Here is a 21356-nt window from a genome sequence, read left to right as displayed (position 1 = left end):
TTATGCATACAATATTCTGTCTGTGTGTACATCTGCAGGCCAGAAGAGGGCACCAGACCTCATTACAGATGGTTGTGAGCCACCATGTGGTTGCCGGGAATTGAACTCAGGACCTTTGGAAGAGCAGGCAATGCTCTTAACCACTGAGCCATTTCTCCAGCCTCCTATGCTCATTTCTTTACACATGCTCCACAGATATATCTGTATGTGGGACTGAATGTGTGTGCAAGCATTTGAGGCCAGTAGAGGATGTCACCTTTCCTGGAGTTGGATTTATATGGAATTGTCAGCTGCCAGTGCCAATTGGGGTGCTGGGAATTGAATTTGGGTCCTCTAGAATAGCAAGCACTTGCAACTGAACCATCTCTACCCCCAATATTGTGTGAATTTTAAATATTCATTTTTTGAGTATACCCTGAGTCAGTTCCAAACTAACACATTCCATGTTCATTCTTTTTTGAAAATCACTGTTTGTACCTCAGTTCATTCTATTGTGTGGGTTATTTATCTGGTCCACTTTTGACATTTGAGTTGTTTCAGGTATTTTTGCTACTTCTCTACTTTGATTTGAGTGGCTGTTTTTCATCCCTTCTCTCCCAAATCTGAATTCTAATGCTGTTTCTAACATTCTCATAACGCTGTCTCCAGACTCTTTCTTCAAGGTCCTGGGTGTAACCATCCTCTACTCTTCATCACTGTGCTCACTCTGGCAGGTTATTGGTTTGGGATGCTCACTTCTCCTAGGGCTAAACATACGGATGGAACTCAACACAAATCTTTTTTTTTCTTTTTTCTTTTTTTGGTTTTTCAAAACAGAGTTTCTCTGTAGCTTTGGTGCCTGTCCCGGAACTAGCTCTGTAGACCAGGCTGGCCTCGAACTCCCAGAGATCCACCTGACTCTGCCTCCCTAGTGCTGGGATTAAAGGCGTGCGCCACCACAGCCCGGCCTAACACAAATCATTTTTAAATGTCTACTTCCACATGCCCTAGTGGCTGGGCTGACTCAGGGACATTCTTGATATTAATTTATGCCTATACACTGCTAATCCACATGTGTATGTATTGTATATATTTTATATATTTATATCATATTATATATAATATGTCATATGTTATAAATTTAAGACCAACATTCATGTGAAAGCAAGTTTCTGAATTTCAGAAAGGACAAAAGACAGTTTCTTCCCTTTTAAAATTCAGTGTACAGGGGCTGGAGAGATGGCTCAGTGGTTAAGAGCATTGCCTGCTATTCCAAAGGTCCTGAGTTCAATTCCCAGCAACCACATGATGGCTCACAACCATCTATAATGAGGTCAGGTGCCCTCTTCTGGCCTGAAGGCATATATTTTACACTAAATAAATCAATTAAAAAAATTCAGTGTACAGAGAAAGCAAACTGGGAGTGGGACAAGGTTTTAAACTCTCAAAGCCTGACTGTAAGCCCCTCCCCCAACTTCTAGGTTCCACCCACAGAATACTTTATCTGCCTTAACTGCTGGACCCTGTCCCCACCTACAGAGTAAAAAGCTCAATATCTGGATGAGAAATCACACCAGTCTACATCCTGAAAAGCTTCACGCTGTTCCCAAGAAACTGTAAGTCCTGTATTCTGGGTCAGTTTGCTGTTGTTTTCCCCCAAGCAGAGGCCACCCTCCTGGTTTTTCCCTCCCAATAAATCTCTGTGTGAGGTTTCTTGTGCTAATTGACTTCGTGGTACTCCTTGGTTCCCTGCTATTAGTATGCCTTTCTCTCCATCTGAGCTGCAGTGCTTACACTGACCACAGTGATGCCTTCTTCCAGCAAGCCTGCCCCTCCACATAACCTCTCCAGACAGCACCATCAACTGGAGACAGTGCCTATGGGGGAACGTTTCTTATTCAAACCATCACAAAATCTCTTGCCACTAGGATTATGCCAAACTCAAGCTAAATCACAAAAGTTCAGCTGGTAAACTTTAAGTATTCAAAAGCAGAAACAGACTAACACAAAAGGATAGACCTCTGTACTAGAAAAAGTTAGAATTCAATAATAAAATACCTGGAAAAAAATACTTGGATAACTGACATAAGATACTTATTAAAAATTCCTAGTGATAACTACAAGAGATGGCTCAAGAGCACTGGCTGCTCTTCCAGAGGTCCTGAGTTCAATTTCCAGCAACCACACAGTGGCTCATAACTATCTATAATGAGATCTGGTGCCCCATTCTGGTGTGCAGGCATACATGGAGGCAGAACACTGTATACATAATAAAAAAATCTTAAAAAGATGAAAACACCCAATAAAGTCTCTTAAATAGGTTAAGACACTGAAAATGAAATTTTTAGCAGATTAAAATTAAGTAAAAATTTCCCTCATGGTTGGTTCCATTTCAAGCTAATATCACATCAAAAATTTTTATCCCAATGCATTTTCTCATGAATACATTTTTGTATCCTTCCTTTCAACACTGATGGCCATTCTGACACCTGTAATTCTAGCACTCAGGAGACAGAGGCAGGAGGATTGATAACTTTGAGGCCACACTGGGCTGGCTATAAGGGAGATCTTACCTTAAAAAAACGATACAAAAGCTTGGGAAAACAAGCAGGTCATGGGAGTCCATCCTATAATATCAGCACTTGGGAGGCAAAGGCAGGTGAATCCATGACTTCCAGATCAGCATGATTAGTTACTTTGCAGTTACTGTGATACAACACCATGACCAAAAGCAACTGAGAAAGAGAGTTGATTTAGGCAAGTTCCTAAGAGCCTGGGCTTTGTAGTAAGACTCTGTCTTAAAACATGAAACAATGCTTCATAAAACAATCCAAGAAGTCCAGAATTAAGTTTTATTTCACATTGATAGAAACTATGAAAAACATGACATTTTCCCACATTACAGCACAAGAATTCAATGAAATATTTCTTACCACAAATAAAATTTTACTGATGGTACAGCTGAAGCAAGTTTATGTTCTTAAAGCAAAATAGTAAATGATTGAAATTGTTTTAAATCTAGACATAAGTGTATGGCTTCATTATTAACATCCTATCTAGTCCACACCAAATGATCTCCATAGTAGTTAGCACCTGTTTATAATGATGCTTCTTAGCATGGTCGTGGGCAGTTGGAAACAGCAGGAAAAGTAACAGTTCAGAAATGACCATAATTTTTGCAACATATTCAACTGCTTATATAGATATATATAGATTCTAATCAGTCTTTATTACCCATAAATTAATTTTCACCAGTATTCTGGACATATTGATGATTTAAAACCAAATGATTGCTATTTTAATGTTTGTACAAGAGACTAACTCTCAAAAACTATGATGAAAATTCAAATTAGTTTGTTACAAGATAAAAATAAGTTTCTGATTGCTCATCTTGAACAGTATTTGGTTTCAAGCATAACATATGTACAGAAAATGTAAACTTTAAACTTTGCTATAACACGTAACTGTTTTAGAAATTAGACTTCAAAACTGGTCTTAAATATTTATTTCTGAACATGCCAAGATATTATTTACCCTTTAAGTTTTTTACAGAAAGATAAAACCACAAAATTATTAGGACTGAAGATTCTGGCAACTCTACAGTCTAAAGATGGACTAAGGTGCAGTTATTTGAGTATGTAAGTCTAAGTAATGTTTGATTTTTTTTTTCAGATTACTTAGATTTGAAATACTGTATGTCTGTGATGCAGAGTGTCAAATTATAGTATATATCGACAGGTTTTTATAGCAGAGGCAATATTTGTCTTCTATAAAAAAAAAATCAAGAAACAAAAACTTTTTTGTTTCTAGAGAGGAGAAAAATTAAGTAGAAGGAAAAGAACAGCCTGGTTCCCCAATAAAAAAGCCATTAATTGAGAAGAGTAGTATTACTTTTCTGACACTTGCTAGCATTGTCTCTGGTATCAGGGAGAATGTAATACCATCTAATTCTTGAGTGTTACAGTCACATATACGTGAATACACCTATAAAATACAGACCCTGCACGGTGACTAAACAGTGTGGAGTGGAGCCATAGTCACTCACAGCATAACAAGTCACACACAGATATCTCAGCAGCTTGTTAGACCTCAACAGATTTTCAGGAGCACACTAGTCACTTTCAAATGACGTAATAAAACTCTGGTTGTGGTATTTTATTTTGCTGAATTAACTTGAGAAAAAGAAGCTAGCTGTATCTCTTCATCTACTTTAATCCCAGTATATTCTGGATTGTATAAAACAGATGTATGTATAGAAACTTAAAAGGATCATTTCCCATGAGGGAGACATCATTTAGTCTGTATCATTGGTATATATTTGAAAAACATTTTAATACTGCAAACATTAGAAGCTTTACGATCAGGCAAGGGAAGGGTTCATACTCTACTACGGTGCTGCTGGTGAGCGTCTACACGAGGCCTCTTAGTGACGTCAATCAACTGGAGGTAGGAGTTTATCAATGAACTGCTTGACATCCATCATTTCCTATTTGGAAAAAAATGATTTAATAGACAGCTACATAAGTCAGAAATTACAATTCCAAGATGCCAGTAATTAAACCCATGTAGGTGAGGATGTTTTACTATTACAGGAAAAGGGCATGTAAGAAAAATGAGGCTCCAAATGAAATCTGGGAATATTTCTTAGGATTACTATTATACACGCAAATAAAACACTGGGGAGTCAGGAAGTTCAGAATGACAATACCTATACAGAGAAGTTTAGTACTGTCTACTTACTAACAGCGGAGCATCAGGGAGTTTCCTTGTTGGAATGAAATGACACAGAGATAACTTTTGTGTGTCCCTTTCATAAAGAATTACATACAGCTACTCATTTGAAAGAATGTATGTACGGAAACCACCTAGGTCTAAACCCATTTTCTTTGTTTTCTCAAGTCCCTGGCCCTCACTGGTCAACCAGTTTAGCTATGTAGTGAACTTCCAACCTTGTATTTGCATCAATGAGAAGAGGTAGGGCATGAGAGAGGTTTATTTTGAGCACTCTAAACCCCTACCTCATAATTTCCTATAATATTTAACTGTGCTCCCCACGTACGTAAAAGAAACATTGCTAAAATTCAAGGCAGCCATCAAACCGCACACACTAATAGTAGGAGACTTCAACACTCCTCTCTCACCAATGGACAGGTCAATCAGACAGAAACCTAACAGAGAAATTAGAGAATTAATGGAGGTAATGAAGCAAATGGACTTAACAGACATCTATAGATTATTCCACCCAAAGAGGAAAGAATATACCTTTTTCTCTGCAGCTCATGGAACCTTCTCGAAAATTGACCACATACTCGGTAACAAAGCTAACTTACACAGCTACAAAAAAATATTACTAACCACCTGTGTCTTATCAGACCACCATGGATTAAAGTTAGAATTCAACAACAATGCTACCCCCAGAAAGCCCACAAACACATGGAAACTGAACAGCCAACTACTGAACCATACATGGATTAAGGAAGAAATAAAGAAAGAAATTAAAGTCTTCCTTGAATTCAATGAAAATAAAGAAACAACATACTCGAACTTATGGGACACTATGAAAGCAGTCCTAAGAGGAAAGTTCATAGCACTAAGTGCCCACTTAAAGAAAACAGAGAAAGCTCACATTGGAGACTTAACAGCCCACCTGAAAGCTCTAGAAAAAAAAGAAGCAGACTCACCTAGGAGGAGTAGAAGACTGGAAATAATCAAACTGAGGGCTGAAATCAACAAAATAGAAACACAGAAAACAATCCAAAGAATCAATGAATCAAGAAGCTGGTTCCTGGAGAAAATCAACAAGATTGACAAACCCCTATCCAAACTAGTCAAACGGCAGAGAGAAAATTTGCAAATTAATAAGATCAGAAATGAAAAGGGGGACATAACCACAAACACAGAGGAAATTCAGAGAGTCATTAGATCTTACTACAAAAGCCTGTATGCCACAAAACTGGAAAATGTAAAAGAAATGGACACTTTTTTAGATAAATACCATTTACCAAAATTAAACCAGGACCAGGTGAACAATCTAAACAGACCTGTCAGTTGCGAAGAATTAGAAGCTGTTATCAAAAACCTCCCTACCAAAAAAAGCCCAGGGCCAGATGGTTTCAATGCGGAATTCTTCCAGAACTTCCAAGAAGACCTAATACCTATACTCCTCAATGTATTCCACAATATAGAAACAGAAGGGTCATTACCAAACACCTTTTATGAAGCTACAGTTACTCTGATACCAAAACCACACAAAGACTCAACCAGGAAAGAGAATTACAGGCCGATCTCACTCATGAATATCGACGCAAAAATCCTCAACAAAATACTGGTAAACTGAATCCAAGAACACATCCAAAAAATTATCCATTATGATCAAGTAGGCTTCATTCCTGAGATGCAGGGCTGGTTCAACATACGAAAATCTATCAATATAATCCAGCATATAAATAAACTGAAAGAAAAAAACCATATGATCATTTCATTAGATGCTGAAAAAGCATTTGACAAAATTCAACATCCATTTATGTTAAAAGTCTTGGAGAGATTAGGGACACAAGGGTCATACCTAAATATAATAAAAGCTATATACAGCAAGCCGACAGCGAACATCAAATTAAACGGAGAGAAACTCAAAGCCATCCCGCTTAACTCAGGAACACGACAAGGCTGTCCACTCTCGCCATACCTCTTCAATATAGTGCTGGAAGTTCTAGCAATAGCAATAAGACAACATAATGGGATCAAGGGGATTCGAATTGGAAAGGAAGAAGTTAAACTTTCGTTATTTGCAGATGATATGATAGTGTACATAAGCGACCCCGAAAACTCCACCAAAGAACTCTTACAGCTGATAAACAGCTTTAGTAATGTGGCAGGATACAAGATCAACTCCAAAAAATCAGTCGCCCTCTTATACACAACGGATATGGAAGCAGAGAGGGAAATCAGAGAAGCTTCTCCATTCACGATAGCTACAAACAGCATAAAATATCTTGGGGTAAATCTAACCAAGGAAGTGAAAGATCTATTTGACAAGAACTTTAAGGCATTGAAGAAAGAAATTGAAGATGATACCAAAAAATGGATGGACATCCCTTACTCTTGGATTGGGAGGATCAACATAGTAAAAATGGCAATTCTACCAAAGGCAATTTATAGATTCAATGCAATCCCCATCAAGATCCCATCAAAATTCTTCACAGATCTGGAGAGGACAATAATCAACTTTATATGGAAAAACAAAAAACTCAGGATAGCCAAAACAATCCTATACAATAAAGGATCTTCTGGAGGCATTACCATCCCTGACTTCAAACTCTATTACAGAGCTACAGTAATGAAAACAGGGTGGTACTGGCATAAAAACAGAGAAGTCGACCAATGGAATCGTATAGAAGACCCGGATTTTATCCCACAAACCTCATTTTCAATAAAGGAGCTAAAAGTATACAATGGAAGAAAGAAAGCATCTTCAACAAATGGTGCTGGCACAACTGGATGTCAACCTGTAGAAGAATGAAAATAGACCCATATCTATCACCGTGCACAAAACTCAAGTCCAAATGGATTAAAGACCTCAATATCAGCCCGAAAACACTGAACCTGATAGAAGAGAAAGTGGGAAATACCCTACAACAGATGGGCACAGGTGATCGCTTCTTAGGTATAACCCCAGAAGCACAGACATTAAGGGCAACATTGAATAAATGGGACCTACTAAAACTGAGAAGCTTCTGTAAAGCAAAGGACACTGTCACTAAGACACAAAGGCAACCCACTTACTGGGAGAAGATCTTCACCAACCCCGCAACAGACAAAGGTCTGATCTCCAAAATATATAGAGAACTCAAGAAACTAGACTTTAAAATGCTAATTAACCCAATTAAAAAATGGGGCACTGAACTGAACAGAGAATTCTCAACAGAAGAAGTTCAAATGGCCAAAAGACACTTAAGGTCATGCTCAATTTCCTTAGCAATCAGGGAAATGCAAATCAAAACAACTTTGACATATCATCTTACACCTGTCAGAATGGCTAAAGTCAAAAACACCAAGGATAGCCTTTGCTGGAGAGGCTGTGGAGGAAGGGGTACCCTCATCCATTGCTGGTGGGAATGCAATCTTGTGCAACCACTGTGGAAATCAGTGTTTCGGTTTCTCAGGAAATTCGGGATCAACCTACCCCTGGACCCAGCAATACCACTCTTGGGAATTTACCCAAGAGACGCTCTATCACATGTCAAAAGCATTTGTTCAACTATGTTCATAGCAGTATTATTTGTAATAGCCAGAACCTGGAAACAACCTAGATGCCCTTCAATGGAAGAATGGATGAAGAAAGTATGGAATATATACACACTAGAGTACTACGCTGCGGTAAAAAACAATGACTTCTCGAATTTTGCATGCAAATGGATGGAAATAGAAAACACTATCCTGAGTGAGGTATCCCAGACCCAAAAAGATGAACATGGGATGTACTCACTCATAATTGGTTTCTAGCCATAAATAGGGGCCACGGAGTCTACAATAGGCGAACCTAAAGAAGCTAAGTAAGAAGGTGAACCCAAGGAAAAACATATAGTTATCCTCTTGGATAAGGGAAGTAGACAAAATTGCCGGGGAGAAAAGTGGGATCTTGGGGGTGGGGTGGGATGGGGGTATGGGGAGATGGGGAGAGAAAGGGTAGAAGGGAAGGAGGGGGGACTTGGGGAAACAGGAGGATCGGGATAAAGGAAGGTTGGATAGGGGAGCACGGAACCACAATTTTTAGTTAAGGGACCCACTTTAGGGTGGGCAGGAGACTTGACCCTAGAGGGGCTCCCAGGTGCCCAAGCTGAGGTCCCCAGTTAGTTCCTGGGGCAGCTGAGGATAGGGAACCTGAAATGACCCTATCCTAGAGCAATACTGACAAATATCTTGCATATCATCCTAGAACTTTCATCTGGCGATGGATGGAGATAGAGACAGAGACCCACACTGGAGCACTGGACTGAGCTCCCAAGGTCCCAATGAGGAGCAGAAGGAGGGAGAACATGAGCAAAGATGTCGGGACCACGAGGGGTGCACCCACCCACTGAGACAGTGGAGCTGATCTACTAGGAGCTCACCAAGGCCAGCTGGACTGTTACCAAAAAAGCATGGGATAAAACTGGACTCTCTGAACATGGCGAACAATGAGGGCTGATGAGACGCCAAGGACAATGGCACGCAGTTTTGATCCTATGCAATGTGCTGGCTTGGTGGGAGCCTAGCCAGTTTGGATGTTCACCTTCCTAGATATGGACGGAGGGGGGAGGACCTAGGACTTACCACAGGGCAGGGAACCCTGACTGCTCTTTGGACTGGAGAGGGAGGGGGAGAGGAGTGGGGGGAAGAGGAGAGGGGTGGGAGGAGGGGGAGAAGAGTGGGAGGAGGGGGAGGGAAATGGGAGGCTGGGAGGAGGTGGAAATTTGTTTTTTTTTCTTTATTCTCCTTTTATCAATAAAAAAAAGGGAAAAAAAGATGAAAATAAAAAAAAAATATTTAACTGTGCTCAATGGTTATATAACAGTGTTAGCTTGGACTACTCCAGTGATTGGCTATTCAAATTTTATTCTAGGCCATTACAAGCACCACCAAACCCATCCAGGTCTTTCTCTAAGTAACTATATCTCCTACTTCATCAAGAAGACAAAGGGCATGTAAGTTCCCAAGAGCCCTGCTCTCTCATCCATGCTGATCAGCCTCAGTCAAAGGTCCTCATATGCCAGCACAAACACTCATTTTTAAGTGTTTTACTCAAGATGTTTAGCGTCTTCAGCTACTCCTAAGTCTCCAGGGTTCTGTGACTCCCTACTCTTCTAGATTCAACATCTCCTTTCAGGGTGTGGGCAATGGAGGACTGTCTAGGATCCCAAGCATGTTGGCCTTTTTGTGTACATCATATTACTACCCACTTCCTTTGTACCTAAAGCAAATGAATTAACTGTGCTCAATGGTTATATAACAGTGTTAGCTTGGACTACCCCAGCAATTGGCTATTCAAATTTTATTCTAGGCCATTACAAGCACCACCAAACCCATCCAGGTCTTTCTCTAAGTAACTATATCTCCTACTTCATCAAGAAGACAAAGGGCATGTAAGTTCCCAAGAGCCCTGCTCTTTCTCTCTCATCTCCTATTAACACTCACCTAATCCTGTTCCATCTTGACTCAAATGGTTTCCTCTGTTAAGGTAACACAATCCAACTATGGCCCCAGATGATCACATGATCTGTTATCCCTTCATCAAATATCTTTACCTACTCATAGATGTCTTTCTTCCATTTCATTAAAGAAGGCTCTCACTTTTTATAACTTAAATTTTACTAAATAAAAAGGTATATTTATAAATTGGCCTTTGGATTATATACAATGCTCATTTGTAAAAGGTAACAGGTTTTTAAAATTCAGTTGAATAAGCTATCATTGAAAATTGTGTTAAATTGATTCAATTATGAATCCATTTTAAATCACCAAAATCCAAGTGTTATTTATTTGTATTGAAAATACAACATGGAAGATATGGAAGTAGTGGCTATCGTCACTGCTTCCAGACACCTACCTGCTGACATGAGCTGTGCATCATGCCTTCATAGATTTTGAAGGTTACATTGGATGGATTTACCAATGCTTTTAGTTTCTCAACAGTAAGAGAACCAAACATTAGGGGAACTAAAGGGTCACAATCTCCATGGCACTGTAGAATAGAAATGTCTCTATTAGCACTATTGATAGGACCCTGCAAAACAAATATAAAAGAAATGTTATTTATCAGATATATAAAGCACTGTCCCAGATTCCTAAAAAGTACAGATATACATGCATATGCTATTTACTCATAAGGCAGTCAAGGATTTTAGTCAAGTAAACCCTCTATCCTTATATTCTCCCAACATCTTTAAGCTTTCAGGAGATACATGATTATTTTGTCATGTATTGTAATACACGTTTCCAATGAATCAGTTTCTTTAAGCCAATTACATATTGATTCATCTTTTATGTTTACATGAGAGGTAATCAATAACTATTAGCACACATTAGGTTAAGTCATGTTCTCCTCAACTTTATTAACTGAATTAAGTTAAGAATTAGCAATCTATTATATATAGCACACTCAAAAGTTACAACATCACAAAAAGACTGAACTCTAGAATAGAAAAGGAGTTTGGCAAATTAGTACACCTGCAATCCCAGCACTTGGGAGGCTGAGATAAGAGGATCAGAGATTTATGGTCAGCCTGGTCTATATACCGTCTCAAGAAAAAACATAAGAGCTACTTGAACACAGCAGTAATGAACTTGAAAATGTTCAAGGCTCAGTGATTAATTCCCAGTACCGAAAACAAAACGTAAAGTAAAATAAAGAATCTGAAAAAAATCTCCACATCTCTGATAGTACATAACATATTATGCCACTGTTAAAATAATTTACAATTTTATAGTAAAATTCTGCAAATGACTATACTAAACATTTTAGTTAAAAATGTGTATGTGAATATGTATCTTACAATGTACCAAATAACTAAATGTAAGACAGACAACAAGCTTCTTAGTCTGCGTATGTAAACCACAGGAAGGATATACAGATCAAGTGTAGTCCTACACCACAAAGGACTAAAGAAATACTTTAAAAATAAGTTACTGTTGTAAGCCGTGAACTTTGGGTAGTAATGTGTTGCAGTGTAGGCTCACCAACTGGAGCAAAGGTACGGCTATAGTGTGGGATGTCTACCGTAGGGGAGGCTGTGTGTAGAGCAGAAAGGAGGAATAAAAGAACTCATTTCCCACCCAATTTTCTATAAACCTAAAACTCTAAAAAAGATAAAAAGCTGATTAATTAAAAGAAAAGATGACTTGCTCCTAAACATTGTCTGCTATCTCCTAAAATCTATAATCTCGTTTATTCGCCCCACACAAGCTACCTGTGGAAATGAAGCCCGAAGTGGAAGCCAGCAACTGAGCGCAGTGACGCCGGCCAGTTTCTGCTGTGTAGTAAGAGCAGTATACAAAGATAAAGCGCCTCCCTGGAACAGAAGCAGGGAGTTAAATGGAGCATATGAGAGAATTCTTATTACTAATGTTTATAAGAATATATACTGTGTGAAATCAAACCAGGTTAAGATGGGCATGGTGGCACACTTGGGAGGCAGAGGCAGGTGATCTCTAAGTTTGAGGCCATCCTGGTTTATATAGAGAGAGCTCCAGGACAGTCAGGGCTACACAGAGAAACCTTGTCTTAAAAAACCTAAGGGGAAAAAAAAATCAAATCAAGTAAAGAATGAAAATATAAAATCATGTAGTGATATTTTAACAAATAAAGCTTGCCTGAAGATCAGAGTGCAGAGCTGATTAATAAAACTCAGGCCAGGGAGCGGTGGCACACATCTTTAATCCACTAGAGGTCAGGGAGTGGTGGCACACATCTTTAATCCACTAGAGGTCAGGGAGCGGTGGCACACATCTTTAATCCACTAGAGGTCAGGGAGTGGTGGCACACATCTTTAATCCACTAGAGGTCAGGGAGTGGTGGCACACATCTTTAATCCACTAGAGGTCAGGGAGTGGTGGCACACATCTTTAATCCACTAGAGGTCAGGGAGCGGTGGCACACATCTTTAATCCACTAGAGGTCAGGGAGTGGTGGCACACATCTTTAATCCACTAGAGGTCAGGGAGCGGTGGCACACATCTTTAATCCACTAGAGGTCAGGGAGTGGTGGCACACATCTTTAATCCACTAGAGGTCAGGGAGCGGTGGCACACATCTTTAATCCACTAGAGGTCAGGGAGCGGTGGCACACATCTTTAATCCGCTAGAGGTCAGGGAGCGGTGGCACACATCTTTAATCCACTAGAGGTCAGGGAGTGGTGGCACACGCCTTTAATCCACTAGAGGTCAGGGAGTGGTGGCACACGCCTTTAATCCACTAGAGGTCAGGGAGTGGTGGCACACACTTTTAATCCCAGGTCTTAGGAAACAGGCAGAGGGGGATATCTGTTAGTTCAAGGCCTCCCTGGGCTACATAAGATTGAATCTGTCTAAAAGAAACCGCTCACACAAAGGTGATCCCAGCACTTGGGATCACACGCTTTTAATCCCAGCATTTGGGGTTACACACTTTAATCCCAGTAGTAAGGAGGTGGAGACAGGAGTGATACGGCTACTCAGGTGCAGTCTGAGGAGACAATCTGAGAACAGAATTGCTTCTTTGGTCTGAGCATTGGCAGAAGTAAAAGAACGCTCTAGTGGCTGGCCACTTTGCTTCTCAGATCTTCAGCATTAACCCCTATATCTGACTCTCTTTATTATTAATACCAACTGGAATCCATGCTATATACTCATAATGGATGAATCTCTACCTCCAAGAAAACCCACTAATGCAAGATCTCCACTTGCAGCATGGCTGAAGAACAGTCTGAATTTAATGTTCTCATTTTCCTCTCTGAATAGTGTTAGATATAAACTCCAAGTGAGATTTAAACTATTTTTCCAAAACAGGAAATTAAGATAATACAGGTAGAATACCAGATATCTTTAGAGATTTGCCCACCTAACGCAGAACATGCCATGTGCTAAGAACAATAATTCTGTCATCCATCTAAATGCCACCACCCTGCTCAGGCCTGTACCACATGGGGACGTGAAAGACTTTCTAGTCCCAGGTAGAAATGTTCTCTCAGGACTGTGGGACGGAAATTAAGTTACTTTCAGGCGATCTCCATATGGTCAGAAATGCAACATGTAAACCCCAGAGCTGTAAAGTTAACATGGCTAATGGTGGAAAGGCGAGAGAAAGAAATGAGAATGGAGAGAAAGTCCCGATCATCACACTCAGCTTTTCACACAGGGTCTGGGGATCCAAACTTGGCACCTCATGTCTGTGTGACAGGTACTACACTACCTGAGCCATCTCCCCAGCCCTAGGAATGCATTTCTACAGGCTGTAATCAGTATCACATAACAACTATGTGCACATTATACTTTAATTAAGCATTAATTGTTGGCCTTATGCTTGTGTATGTGTGTTTTGTATTATCTAAACAAAGACCACATATCAATAATCCTTTCTAAAAGTATTTTGTTTTGGTTTTTAAAATAGTTTGTCTGTGTACCTCTGGCCATGCTGGAACTTGCTCTGTAGACTGGAGAACTCAGAGATCAGCTGCCTCTGCCTTCCAAGTGCTGAGATTAAAGGCATGCATTGCTGTTTTGTTTGCATGTATGTCTGTGTGAAGGTGTCAGATTCCTGGAGGTAGAGTTGCAGGCAGTTGTGAACTGCCATATGGGTGCTGGGTCCTCTAGAAGAGCATGTGCTCTTAACTGCTGTGCCAACTCTTCAGCTCCCATCAATAACACCCTTTCATATACTATATTAACCACATTGCCATATATAGTACATTCGATTGAGTTTTATTGTCTCAACTGATTCCAGAATTCTGACAATACTCACAGTTACTGACTGAAAAAACTAGAAGCTAGCGCATTCTGGGAACAGGTTACTTGGAAGCTCGTTAGGTAGAAACCTAAGTTCAAGGTGGGGATGTAGCTCAGTGATAAAGAGCTTATTCAGCTTGTGCTAGGACCTAGGGCAATCACTAGTACCACGAAACAAACCCAGATGGATGTAAGGTCAACATAAAGAAGCTGGGCATGGAGAAAATATCAGGCTGAAGAACAAACTCCAAGTAATACCATACTCATATCTGAGAAACCTAGGCACTTACCCTGTTCCCTTACAGTCCTGTTTCACTAAAAGAAGCCTAATTAGTGTATGTGTTTACTTTAAGAAAATATATTCTAGCCGGGCAGTGATGATTTACACCTTTGATCCCGGCGGACGGCTGTCCAGCAGATGCAGGCAAATCTCTGAATTTGAGGCCAGCCTGATCTACAGAGTAAGTTCTAGGACAGCCAGGGCTACACAGAGAAATCCTGTCTCAAAAAACAAAACAAATAATAATAATAGTACATTCTAGGTTCCAACCCTCACCAAGACAGGGTTTCTCTGTAGCTTTGAATCTTTGAATCCTGTCCTGGAACTTGCTCTGTAAACAAGGCTGGCCTAGAATTTAGAGAGATCCACCTGCCTCTACGTCCTTGAGTGCTGGGATTAAAGGCAGGTGCCACAGCAGGCTGTTCAAAGGCAATGTAAAAAAAAAAAAAAACCAAAAAAAAAACATGACTGTGATAAGAAACTAGAAAATAAACAAATAAATGAAAAGTACGCGAGGCAGAAGTTCTGTCCAGTCCAATCCAACTGTTACTCAGCACTGTATCACCTAAGATTCCCTTAACAGCTCTAAACAAGGGGCTCTTCCAAAGAAACACAACTGAAGGTAGACTTGTAGATCAATATGCTGATAGTATGGACGCGCCCAAACTTACCTGAGAAAATCCTCCCAAAATAATTCTGTTAGAGGGAATGCCATTCTTCACCTCTTGCTCTATCAAAGCTTTTACTAAAAACAAGAAAAATATCATTAACAATATATACATACATACATACATATATATATACCTCAGTCCACTGAGGTAACTAAAGATCCAAGAAAAATAGCAGATGCAGTGTGTATTAAAGACAGAAAGGAATGAAACCTTGAAGCATCCTTTTTTTAACACAGTGGCGTTGTTTCAAGCCTGACTCCTTAGGCTCTCTGGAGCTGCAGAGCTCAACATTTCTGTGACTCCTGTTACAGACTTTCTCCATACAGAGAGCTCTCTCTATGTCCTTTTGTGTATGGTTACTTCTAGTGTACATTTTATATTTTTGTCCAACAAGCTAAACGGAAATGAGGTACAACTTGTCATTTTGAAACAGAATACATTTAAAGATTATGTAATTTGTAGTTTACAGTGTCTAATACCATTAGTCATGGTTTTAAAAAGGGCTGTATTACTTTTTCCTGTAATTCAAATGACTATAATTCTATTTACATAGAAACAGTAAATGATGGAGGGGTCATTTGACATTCTGTGTGTACCTGTGTGTGTCTGGTAAAAAAGAAAAGGCAGTCCAACCAGTGTGAACAGTATAAGACAGCGGTTTTACACCACGAAGTGAAAAACTATTATAGAGACAAATGATTGGGGGACAGAGACAGTCCGCTGTCAGCAAGGAGGTGGCAGCTGTGGGAATTTTAACTTCATCCAGACCAGGACCCTGAGATTATTTAGCTTTAATTTCTGGATTTCACCAACTGAAATATAATCCACATGATATAAAACAAAAATGTTTTAACAAACCACAGGGAAAACAGCCACTTTTAGGGCAGTGGGATTCAAACTCACTCACATTCTACCTAAGAGCATGATGCCCTCCCAAAAGGCAGTCTGATGGTATCAGCAGCCTGATTGTTTTCTCAACTCTTGTCTTCCTAGCCAGCTCTCACCTTCATTCCCTTTAGCATTCATTTGGGGGGAAAGAAATAGCCATCTCTATTGTTAAAAGAGAATCTTTTACTCAGGGGCAGGGTAACCAGGACACTTACCCAAATAACACACTTATACCCAAATAAATATTTTTCTCATTTAATCTTGAGATAAAACCTTAGCTCTAGGATTCTGGCATTAATACGTTCTGATAATCTAAAAAGTCACTGGTCAGGATTTCATATCCCGATAGTTACTGTGTTTCAGATATATTTTATCTCAAAGATTTCAAGTTATTTTTATAAAGAATAAAAATATGTCTCTGGGTTTTGGGTTTTTTTTTAATATTTTGGAAAACTTCAAATATACAGATAGAAAGAGCAGTCCATGTATACTGCTCCAAGACTGCAATCACCAATTCTCAGCTGGGCTGGTTCCTTCTCATGTAGCCTACAAACAGAAGACACCACACTGACTAGTCTAAAGTCACTGTCAGTCACTGCATTACATGAAAACCAAAAATACTCTAACTCCAACATGCACATAAAAGAAAGGTTTCTTAAAAACTACATCTCTCAGTAAGTTAATCTGCTTTCACTCACAAAACAGTGCTTATAAAGGAGAATGGAATACTAACTTCACAGAACCATTTGTTAAGTGAGCCAGCCTATAAGAAATGACCAGCTGGCCGGGCAGTGGTGGCGCACACCTTTAATCCCAGCACTCCGGAAGCAGAGGCAGGCGGATCTCTGGGAGTTCGAGGCCAGCCTGGTCTACAAGAGCTAGTTCCGGGACAGGCACCAAAGATACAGAGAAACCCTGTCTCAGAAAAACTTAAAAAAAAAAAAAAATGACCAGCTGGTAAGAAGCTAAGTGATAAATCAGTGGTCTCTATCAATATTTCACTAATATTAACCATTCCTATCACTTTTACTGTTAGGTATCTTTATGTCATTATCCTTACTTCAAGTCTCTTTAATAACTATATACAGCTATTAAAGTACTATTTTCTACATTGCCTAAGTATATTTGTTTTGTGACAGGGTTTGCTGTGCAATCCAGGCTGGCTGTTTCTCACAGAAATCCTCTTACCTCAGCCTTCCAAAGCTGGGATTATAGATGGGCACCACAGTGCTCAGTTTTGCTCATGCCAATCAAAACACCCTTTCAAACAAATGCTGCTCCTTTCTATTTGCATGGCTGCCACTAACTAGAGATAAGAGAGCATATGAAGGTGTGGTGGCAAAGAAGAGTTATCAGAATGTATGATACAAAACAGTATGTTGTCTAGTATTTGTGAGGCCCTAGGCTAGTCCCTAGCATGGCAAAGGGAAGAAGGGAGGGGAAGAGGGAGGAAGAGGAAGGTGGTAAGCAAGGAAAAGGGACAAAGAGATTAGTTCCTGAAAACACATAACTACGTTACATTGAGTCAAAATTTAAGTATTGAATCTACTAAAAACAACATTTCATCAAACTTCAACTACTAAATCCACTAAAAACACTCATGAATGTGTTTGCCTTTATAAACACATTTGGTACTCACCATTTTCTGCTGCCTGTTTAATTCCAGATTCATCCTCCTGAGAATCTGGTGAAAGTCCAATAATATCAAACCTACAAAATAAGGCCAAAAGAAAAGAACTATTAAATTCTAAACACCCATAGCTGGCAGATACATTTACTAACTTCAAGTTAGTCTGTGGAGAAATGGGCCTCACTAACTCTTCTTTCTGGTTGGGAAGGGTATGGCAGGCATCTTGAGAGGGCTGCAAGGGAAATGGCATCCAACCTGCCAGTCAGGAAGGCAAGGAGTGGGCAGAACTAAGACGCTGTGGTGTAATAAATGTGCATGTCTCATGATTCAAATGTATGATTAATGTACCCAACAAACACCACGCAGCAGGACAGATTTCTCTTTATTACTCACTCTCGTTTTTCTACCCTTTTTATAGCTTCTTAAGTTAAAAAGTAAAAGTATCGATACTGGAATAAAAGTTAAGCTTAGATGTTCTCTTGCAATGCTCTTCTGAAAAGAGTAAAAGTTTGTTTGTTTGTTTGTTTGTTTGTTCGTCAAGATAGGGTTTCCCCATGTAGCCCTGGCTGTACTGGAACTCACTCTGTAGACCAGACTGGCTTCTAACTCATAGAGATTTGCCTGCCTCTGCCTCTTAAGTGCTAGGACTGAAGGGATGCCCCAGCACTGCCTGGTGACTAACAGGTTCTTAGGAGTAAGTAACTCTTACTTACCAGGAAGGCATTGCCATATTCATATTTAATGTAACAGGCATGATGGGTCTGTGTGGGAAAGAAACACAGCACATTCAGGATACCAGATTCAAGGGGCACACATGGCTTTAACATGCAGTGTCTCTTGCACCTCCACCCACACAGCTCTGTTCCCTTTGTCCCACAGCCGCTCTCTGAAGACAGAGCAGCTATTGCAGAGGACTAACTTGGTTCAGGACTAAACAAGTACTTTTTGTCTCAATGGTCTTACTTAATAACTGTAACTTCTAGAAAATGAAACAATGGGAAATATATACATGAGACTCTTGAAAGAGCAACTTATTGCTACCTATTGTACCATTAATCTCCATATACCCAGATTACATTTTGCTTATTCCCTAGTTACATGCTTGCTTGCTTAAGAGACTTATAAATAAATGTAAGTTCTACCCTAGTGTTCATAATGTCCAACTCAAATCTGGAATGAGCAGTCAAAAAAATCTAGTACTAGAGGAAAGAAACAAGAATATACTCTTAATTACCAATGCCAACCTCCTCCTGATTCATAAATCAAACCAACATTTTAGGAAAATATAAACTTCCCAAGATTAGTATACAGCCTTAGAGCAATTCAAGTTAGGGACAAATATATTGGAAATGCAAATAATCAAAATTCTGTCCCTTGCTTGAGCTGGCCACACTAGCCCAAGCATTCAGACTCTGCTGCCAGACAAGGAACTCTCAGACCGTACTCTCCTTTCCATGGTCATCTCAGTTGTCATTTCTGAGGAGTAAGCACTAACCTACTGGCATGGCCCAACGCTTTTAGCTCCCCCCCCCCGCCCCGTTCTTAGTAACCTTTTACCTCAAATTAGCCAAGCTTATTGATTTTCTGAGTTTGTTCAAAATTTGCTAGGTCTCCAACAGCAGGAAACACTTTCAGAGCAGATAGAGACCTTGTCCATGAAAGTCTATCACATTGCCTCTGATTAATAAAATCTGAGTGTTTTCAACTGAATGAAAATTTCTCACAAATATAGCAGATAACCTGTTTATAGATGACATATGGTCCCTTTGGAACTCTGCAGGTACTTACATATCTAAAAGAATTTTGTGGCTTTAAGTTCACCTGACCTCTAGAAGAATTATCTCAAATTTCAAAAAAAGGATTTTTATTTCAACTTAACCAAGAGAATATTCTAGTTTTAAGGAGTGTTACTTGTCCTTTTTACCTAAGAAAGAAACAATTACATTCGAATATTTTTTCTGGAAAAGCAAAGCTATTACAATTTGTTCCAATTTGTGAAGAAAAAAAGAAACCCTAAATATTAGAAATACTCACGCATGTGGACAGATGTATTTGATGTGGGAACTTCTGATACCTGCAAAGGCTTCTGCCCATCCGTGCCTGGTAGAAAATTATTAAAATCATCCTATTAATGACTGTTTTAAATTCTAGTAAACTGATACAGAACAGTACTTAAAAACAGGTCAAAGGTTAGCTTCTTAAAGTACTGTAAGAATGAGGGGATTGTGCTATTTAGCATCACTGCTGACCTGGGAACAATGGCCATCCCGTTTGCTTACACAGAGAAAGATGCTCTCGTGAGTTCTGACTATCAACAGATGCTGCTGTTAGATTATACAATTTGATACATAAAAAACTTTTAAAAACTCCAGGAAAGTAGCTTTATACAAAATTAACACTAAAATTCATAGCCTTCCTATGTACAAATGATTAACATACTCAGAAAGAAACCAGAACAACAGTACCTTTCACAACTGCCTCAAATTATATATATTCTAAATATTCAAAATAGTTATTTTAATATATTGACATATGTTTTAAAACCAAAAGAAATGAAAGACCAACCTGTATAATAACAATTTTAAGACGCCAAAGAAGGAAACTGAAGAAGACACCAGAAGATGGAATAACCTCCCATACCCATAAGTTTGTAGAAGTAACACTGTGAAATGGTCATCCTATCAAAAGCAATCTACAGATTAAATGCAATTCCCATCAAAATCCCAACACACACACACACACACACACACACACACCCCATTTAGAATACCCAGAGGTTAGGGAATTGGGGGGGGGTTCTTCCAAGGAAAGGAATATAGAATATTGAGTTATGAAGGGGAAATTAGAGCAGGAGGCTCAAGTGAGGTGTGGGATGGCAATGCAGGGGAGAGGAAATATGGTGAGGGTACAGCTCTGAAAACCCATATGGAGTCCTTCCTAAAACATGTACATATAGAAAAGGAATTTAAATTGATGTACATTATAATGGGGGGGACAATACCCCAACTAGTCACAATATGCTACCAAATAAAACCTCCAACAACATGAATGGTTACATCTTTTTGAGTTGTTGGCCAAAAGGGTCCTAGAGACTGCCCTCTTGCCAATGCTACTGGATTTCCTCTACAACTTGATGGTAAGACCTTATTGTTGAAGACAACATAATTCAGTAAACGTGGAGAAATGAAGCAGGTGCCCAACTGGAAGTGTAGCCAACTTTCTTGGACTGCCAGTCCCCAAATAATGGGCTAGAGACTTATTCCTCCATTTCTGTTCTATGTGCTACCTCATCTACATACCGTCCATCCTGCTTCCTGCTTCCTCCATGTCTGGCTGGTCCCCAGCTGGCTGGCTCCCCTTAACCCACCTACCCCTCCTCTGCCTACTTATTAGCCATTCAGTTTTTTATAAGAGCAATCAGGTGGCTAAGGCAGGCAAGGTAAAATACAT

At 39.5% G+C, this 21356-nt stretch overlaps 1 protein-coding gene across 1 annotated transcript in view; it reads right to left on the bottom strand.

Annotated features, from left to right (window-relative positions):
- Positions 1–2817: 2817 nt before the first annotated feature.
- Lypla1 (lysophospholipase 1) overlaps positions 2818–21356 on the bottom strand; it is a 32474-nt gene continuing 13935 nt past the window's right edge. Inside the window, exons 3-9 of the mRNA XM_075967072.1 lie at positions 19941–20006; positions 18620–18667; positions 17916–17986; positions 15389–15462; positions 11925–12026; positions 10565–10741; positions 2818–4465 (exon numbers count right to left, since the gene is read on the bottom strand). Of these exons, the coding sequence (XP_075823187.1) occupies positions 4412–4465; positions 10565–10741; positions 11925–12026; positions 15389–15462; positions 17916–17986; positions 18620–18667; positions 19941–20006 (592 nt within the window). The 3' untranslated portion in view covers positions 2818–4411. The remainder of the gene's footprint in view (positions 4466–10564; positions 10742–11924; positions 12027–15388; positions 15463–17915; positions 17987–18619; positions 18668–19940; positions 20007–21356) is intronic.

Source organism: Microtus pennsylvanicus, chromosome 3, assembly GCF_037038515.1.
Source record: "Microtus pennsylvanicus isolate mMicPen1 chromosome 3, mMicPen1.hap1, whole genome shotgun sequence".
NCBI lineage: Eukaryota > Metazoa > Chordata > Mammalia > Rodentia > Cricetidae > Microtus > Microtus pennsylvanicus.
Note: the sequence above shows the minus strand (reverse complement) of the source record. Positions and strands in the feature narration are given on the sequence as shown.